Source organism: Grammomys surdaster, unplaced genomic scaffold (genome assembly GCF_004785775.1).
Source record: "Grammomys surdaster isolate TR1022 unplaced genomic scaffold, NIH_TR_1.0 254, whole genome shotgun sequence".
In the NCBI taxonomy this organism is placed as follows: Eukaryota; Metazoa; Chordata; class Mammalia; order Rodentia; family Muridae; genus Grammomys; species Grammomys surdaster.
Genome location: NW_021604695.1, coordinates 2,654,469 through 2,661,719, shown reverse-complemented (window position 1 = coordinate 2,661,719; position 7,251 = coordinate 2,654,469). Strand labels below are relative to the sequence as shown.

Here is a 7,251-nt window from a genome sequence, read left to right as displayed (position 1 = left end):
TGGATGGATGGATGGATGGATGGATGAATGAATGGGTGGGTGGATGAATGAATGGGTGGGTGGATGGATGGATGGATGGGTGGATGGATGGATGGATGGGTGGATGGATGGATGGATGGATGGGTGGATGGATGGATGGATGGGTGGGTGGATGGATGGGTGGATGAATGAATGGATGCATGCATGCATCCACATTAGGATGGCCTATTGTGTAATTCTGAGAGGAGGGGAAAGGGGCAGAGATGAACTGTATGTCTAGAACAGATGCCATTTCTCCCTCCTTGAGAATAGCAAAGAGGAGAAGACATGGACTTCTGTGTTCAACCTTGTCAATTGATCCGCTCAGCACTCTCATAATAGGAATTAAGAAAGGGAAAGAAAACCCTACCACGTTATGATTTAAAATCCAGAGAGGCACATCAAAGGGTATCCACAGCAGCACGGGAGGAGCAGGACAAAGCACTGAGCCCCTGGTGCATATGAGAAGTAAATCCAGGCCGGGTGCTATATATGCATCACCTTAGCTCCTTAATGTACTCGACTGTCCAGCTGCACATGTGGGGAAACTGAGGCATACGGCTTATGCCACCTCTGAGCTCACAGAGGAGATTCATAGTAGGGAAAGGGAAGGCTGGGACCTGATTCTTCCTGCTCCAATTATAGGGGTGTGGGAGGGAGAGAGGGAGGGAGGGGGGAGGGAGAGGGAGAGAGATCAGATGCAAGGCTAGAAGGCACTAATGTTATGGGACTCTCCAAGTCTGTCTAGCTGCTCTGCTCTCAGTGACAGGGGCTGAAGCAGGGCAGGGCAGGCCCACGCACTCTTGCTCTCCACCCAACATCTGGGCAGATGAGTGGCCTCTGCCACCTGTCCACCACGTGGAGGAAACCAAGGCAAACACAGATGATGGGTGAACTAGTGAGTGCACACCAGCAGAGTTCAGTCCCAGCCCCGCCTGCCTTGAGGAGTAGGTTACAACGAGGTGGGGGAAGCAGAGGTTTTAAACACATGGAAGCCTAGCTCTGTGCTGGTGTTTGGAGTGATCCCTGCAATGATTGCCATGGTTACCACCAACAGCATCGTTTCCCCTGACTCTGGCAGTGTCCCTAATGGCCAGAAAGAAGCAGCAGTAGAAATTCACCCCATCCAACCACACCCTCCACCCTCACAACCTTTCTTCTTGCCCTGAGCAGCACCCATTGCCCTCAGCCCCGGAGCCCTGGAGTTTGACCTTCTGTCTCCTGCTATCCAGGACAGTAATATCCTGTTCAACCTGAAGGTGAGTATCCAGACCTCAGAGCATACTGGGGACATTAGGGAACAGCTCTTCTTCTGTAACCATACACATCATCGGGCATGTAGCTAACGGCCTCATACACTAAGCATCCTGTGAACGTCAGCAGGTAGAACTTCATGTCTCCCTACCTGACCTCAGACCTCGCGACCCTGTGTGTACATGGGTCCCAGGGCCTTTGTATCAGGTAAGCTCCTGCCCAACCCCAAACTTCTGATGACATTGCAGCGTGGCTTCAGGACAGAGGCATCCTCAAGGATCATACAGCCCTAACTCCCAGACCCACGACTCCCTGGCCGTGTAGCTCTGGGCAGGTTTCTCCTCTCTGTTTCCATGGCTGTAAAATATAAGTGGTTATACTTAAGAGACAATGAGATGAGCACACTGGCTTCCCAGACAGGGGGTGCTCAGTAACAATGGGCTTCTGTAGAATCCCGCACTGCACATCCTGTGGGTGATGTGAGTCCCAGACTGATTCTCAGAAGTCTTGGAAACCACAGAGTGGGATAGTTCCATCTGCTCTGTTGCAGTTTGACTCCTCCCTTCACCTAAAGGGTTTAAGAGGTTAAAACCTAAATGAAAAGAAGCATTCTGGTTGCAAGCTAGGCATGGGTAGCATGCAGCCACAATCCTGGGTGCTCTAAAGATAGGAGGCAAAAGGATCGTTTGAGCTCAGGCATTAGGGGCCAGTCCCAGGAGGCATAGGGATATACCATCTCTTTTTAAACGTGAGACAGAAGAACAGAGAAAAGGATGGAAAACGAAATTGAGACAGGGAAGAAGGGAGGGCAGAGGTAATCTAAGGGACCCAGGAGGGGAGGCTGCCAGGTCCCAACGGCCATTGCCTTCATCAATCTAAACTTCCTGACACAATGCAAAGGTGGGAAACAGGCAGAATGATATCTGCCTTAATCTATCTTGGGTTGCCAGAACACAGTACCTGAGTGACTTACAAACACTAGACGTGTACTAGGCTTATGGTCCTGGAGGCTGAAAATCCAAGAACATGATGCATCTTCTGGCCTCCATGCTGCTTCAGCTGGTGATGGAAGACAGAAGAGTTGGGGAGGGTGAGAGCAAGGGCAACCAGGAGTTGAGCTTCCTTTCACAATGGTCTACTCCCACCTCTAATAGCTAGGCCACTCCTGCAACAGCACTAACCATTGATCAAGGCCCAGAGACCTCCTGAAGAGCCCACCTCGCAACACTGTTGTGCTGGGATGAGGTTTCCATCAGGAGAACTTTGGGAGACACCTTCCCTTCAGCACAGTGTTTCCTGCCAGTTGGTTACAGGATATGATGAGGTACCAAAGTCCTCCAACTGTGCCCTGCTCTGTGTCTCCTCAGGCCGAGCTGCTGGACTCACAGGCAAGGGTAACCAACTGGTTCAACAGCTCTGTGGCTTCCCCGGTGGAGACCACCCCAGACGGGGCCCCTTTCAGCCTGACCGTGAGGCAGGATCTGGTGAATGCCGTTGTGACTACCCTGGTCCCCAAGGAAGAGCTTGTAATCCTGCTCAGATTCGTGGTAAGCCCCACTGTGGGGGATGGAGATGACTCACCCCTATGCCATCTGCCAACTGAAAGGAGACCTGAGGTAGGAACTCCCAGTAACGATCAGCTCTACCCTCCCTTCAGAGAGACTGATTCTGATGCTCAATGCTAGAGCCAAAGGCTTTCCTTAATACCCAATTTGGGCCTGGCCCTGCCTTCAGAGACCAGATGTATCTGTTTCTGCCTCCAAATATCCTGGGAGAGCTTCAGGGCACTCTGGATACTGAGGAATCCAGAGAGGGTGACTGTACCCCAGTAGCACAGATCTCTAACTGATCAGGGTCCTCATTTCTCCTGAGCCTGGGTGCCAACACATACTCTCATCCTATTACTGAGGTGTGACTAATGCAACTAACTCACATCCCTTCCTCTCTCTCCAGATTCCTGATGTGGCCCGCCAGTTACAAATGGACATCAAGGAGATCAATGAAGAGGTGGGTCTGTTTGCCACCGGGAGCTCGCTAGGTGTTCGCTGACTGTTCATGGGTCTCTGCAGAGTAGAATAGATGTGGGCTCCTCTCTTCTTTCCCACTAAGGGAACCAGGCCCCCTGGAAGCCCGGAGATTTCTTCAGTCTCAAGTGACAACCCATTGCAAGGGCAGTGTCCCTACGCCAGACAGAAGGGGTGGGTCAGAGTAGGACAGCAATCACATGCAGTCGAGAGAAATGCAGGGAAAGCCAGACAATGGCCTGGGGCTGGGTGATGGAGGCAACTCTAAGCCCTGCTTCGGGCTAAGAAACCAGAGAACATCCCTGAAGGGAGGTGGTACTCCACACTGGGGTGATGGGAAGGCAGAGGCTGGAGCACTAAGAAACACCACAGGGGACACAAAGGGCCTGTGCACTGTGGTCAGGTGTGGGTCTGATGTCTTTCCAGGCAGCCAACAAGCTGGGGCCCACCCAGATGTTGAAGATCTTCACCCATAGCACCCCCCACATTATGCTGAACGAGGGTGGGGCCACAGCAGCCCAAAGTGTTGTGCTGGAAGTGTTCCCCACCAATGCAGATGTCCGGCCCTTCTTCTCTCTCGGCATTGTGAGTTTAAGTGTCTGTGGCTCAGGATAAAGACTGGAGGTTGCTCTGTTCATTGTTATGAATTGGGGTATCCCCTAACAGTATGGGGAGGAGGGAGGGTGATGAACCAAGAGTCAAGAACTTTGGAGGCCCACCAGCTAGTCACTAACACCAGCAGCCCCTAGGGATAGAGGGACCATAACGCCCATCAAGGCAACTACATTCCAGCTAGGGCCATTTTCCAGAGATCAGGCAACATTTAGCAGCTGAGAGACAACTCCACCTCCCAGAAGGAAGGGATATGTCAGAGTAGGACAGCAACCACATGCGATCAGGAAAAATGCAGAAAAAGGCAGAGAAGTCTTCTTCTGCATGACCGACGGGAGACTCTGCAAGAGACACTGGTTCTCTCGGCTCCCCTGTAATAGGTCTCAGTACTCAGCCCTCTGGGTCAAGCTAATGGAAGTCTTGAGCCCTGAATGGCAAACCTGACTTAGCCTCTGAGCTTTTAATCATACTAGCATTGCTCAGGGCTTATCAGAGCTTCTGACCTCCTCTGCCCTTCAGTCACTTCTCGTGTACACCAGGGGACTGACAGGACCCACTCAAGGGCTGGTAGGGCTTATTGAACTGCCTGACACACAGGAGCAGCCAGAAGGTCTTGACTGTGTTGACAGTGTCATCCCCAAGCCTTAAGCAGCACCTGTGAAACAGGGGCTAGGGTGTGGAACATGAAGTCAGAGAGATCAAACTTTCCCAAGGTCACAGAGCCAGTAGCCAGATTACCTTGACCCCAATCTTTCCTGTAGAACCCTCCTTCTAGATGCATTCTCTTTTTAAAAAAAAAACTGAAGCCTGGGTTGTCTTGTTGCAGGAGGCCAGTTATGAAGCTCAGTTTTTCACAGAAGGCAACCGGCTTATGCTCAACTTCAATAACGTCAGGTAAATGTGTGAAGTGCTGCTGAGCTGCCCAGGCTATGGGTTTCTCTAACCCACCACCAGGGGGCACCAGAGAGGGCTGATGCTAGAAGGCTTTCTTGCAAGGCCTGACCTGCCTTAAGGGCTGAATAGAAATGAAATGGAAAATGAAGAGATTCTACAGGAGCCACAGAGCAAGTCAAGCCCACCACTGGACTGGCCACCGCTAGACTGGCCTGCACACACTGCCCCAGACTTTAAACAGCCCATTCTGAAAATTTTCAAGACAAAAGCAGTAACAGCCTAGGTACTGAACCCTTGGGGCCCAGTACTGAAGTGGCCTCTGTGCCCCTGCCAGTCCTGTAAGATCTACCACCTTCTGTCCCAGAATGAGTTCAGGGACTCCAACTGGAGGCTCTGGCAATAAAGTTAGGCTCAGGGGAGCATTCTGATCAGCCCATGTGGGGTGAGATAATAGCTAGGTGTCAGATGATAGACGATGGATGGATAGATAGATGATAGATAGATAGATAGATAGATAGATAGATAGATAGATAGATAGATAGATGATAGATAGTAAATAAGACAAACAAACAACAGAGATATAAAATTAAACAATCCTGTCACCCAGGCTGCCATTTCTATACAAGTACTTGAATAGAAATTAGGGACACCCCTCCCAGAAAGGACTTGAGCTAACTAGTGCACCAACTCCTCCCACCCCCGTTCCTGGGTGATTTTTCTGTCCTTTGGGCCACTGTCCAGCCCTTTTAGAATGTGTATACCATGAAGCAAGGACTTTCCCTGCTTCACCATTGTCACATGAGAGCCTGCCTGTGCACATAGCAGGTCCTCAATAAACAAACAGTTATTGACAGAGACTCCAAGGGGCCACTCTCATGGGCATCTTCCGTTACAGCATTGAGCGCATCAAGCTGATGATCTCAGATATCAAACTGTTCGATGTAAGTATTAACAGATTATCTCTAAGGGAACGGGGCTAGAATGGGCCATTCTAAAATCAGACACTGACAAGGATTTGCTTTGAAAGAGATATCACAGGAAACCCTGGGGTGGGCTGGTGATCTCACTACCCTCCAAAGTCTAGCCTACAGGCTCTTGTTTCTACTGAGCGCCTTCTGTATGCAGGTATAGCTGAGAACACCAACTACGTACAAGTCTGCACCGCTCTCTATTATAAAACAAAGCCCATTCACTGACCCTGGGCAGCCTCTCTCCTCTGGTCCTTAGTTCCCCAAGTCCCCAGCCTGAACCAGAGAGATCAGCTGGGCTGGCTCTTGTCTTCAGCTTTAGGGTTTCATTTTGTTTTGCTTTGGTGGTGGTGTGCTGCTGTTACGGTGGTGGGGCTGGTTGGTTTGTTGGGGCAGGGTCTCATTGTAGCTCTGGCCAGCCTGGAACTCACTATGTACATCAAGCTTGCCTCACACTAAGGACAATCCTCCCGCCTCTGCCTTCTGGCTGCTGGGACTGTAGGTGTTCATTACCACATCTGACCCTCCATTGGTTCCTATGGGGGTTTGTTTAGAAAAACAGTAGTTTACTGCAAGATTTGTGAAAATCTGGACATCTGGTTTCTCTTCAAAAGCAGAATTCTCTCGGGCACTTCCAGCTGAAACAAAGTCCCTGAGTGTAGAGTTCTCAATTAGCCACACCCCAAAGCAGTGAGGCTCTCCACAGTCTATCTGGTCTGACGCTGGCAGCTTCAGCCTGCAGGAGACCTGGTATTCCAACATGTCTGCTGGATGCTCTTGTCATGGGAGGACAAGTCAGGGAACCTGAAATAGCCCTGAGAACCTGACAGTAAGCCTTTAATGCCTTCCCTCTCCCTCACAGCCTGAAGTCCTGAAGGACACCCTGACCAAGATCCTTGAGTACACACTGCTGCCCAATGAGAATGGTGAGTCCCTCGGCCCTCAAGGTCCTCTCCTAGGCTGCTGAACCTCCCATCTTCACCCAGGAGCCATATTTTCATGACCCACCCACCTTTTAAGCCTAGTTCAAATTCTTCCTGCTCCAGGGAGCCTTCCTAGTCAGCAACCAGAGAAGACCTCTCCTGCCTGACATCCCCTCAACAGCCTGGCCCTTTACTGTGCAGTTCTAAAGCAGGCAGGAATGAGCTGGCAGACACCAGGTTCAAAGGGCCAGCAGGAGCCAGATGCAAACAGACAGGTGGACCTCCCTCAAGGGGCCTTAGGCAGACTGAGCTCAAGTTCCCAATCCCTCTTGCTGGCTTTGTACAAGCTCCATGATCCTCCTGAGCCTTGGCCCTCCACCTGTGAAAAGGGTATTTCCTCAGAGGTGGGAAGGAGGTGATATGTGTGAGAGGTGGGGAGAGCTGGCGCCTGTGACATCATCACCATGTGTGAGCGGTGGGGAGAGCTGGTACCTGTGACATCATCACCATGCATGTGTGAGAGGTGGGGAGAGCTGGTACCTGTGACATCATCACCAT

General features: G+C 51.1%; 1 protein-coding gene across 1 annotated transcript in view; it reads left to right on the top strand.

The window, feature by feature from the left end:
- The window catches only part of Bpifb1 (BPI fold containing family B member 1), a 21,299-nt gene that overhangs the window by 11,322 nt on the left and 2,726 nt on the right, over positions 1-7,251 (top strand). Inside the window, exons 6-12 of the mRNA XM_028775299.1 lie at positions 1,192-1,277; positions 2,640-2,819; positions 3,226-3,279; positions 3,723-3,881; positions 4,735-4,802; positions 5,698-5,743; positions 6,633-6,696. Coding sequence (XP_028631132.1) covers positions 1,192-1,277; positions 2,640-2,819; positions 3,226-3,279; positions 3,723-3,881; positions 4,735-4,802; positions 5,698-5,743; positions 6,633-6,696 — 657 coding nt within the window. The remainder of the gene's footprint in view (positions 1-1,191; positions 1,278-2,639; positions 2,820-3,225; positions 3,280-3,722; positions 3,882-4,734; positions 4,803-5,697; positions 5,744-6,632; positions 6,697-7,251) is intronic.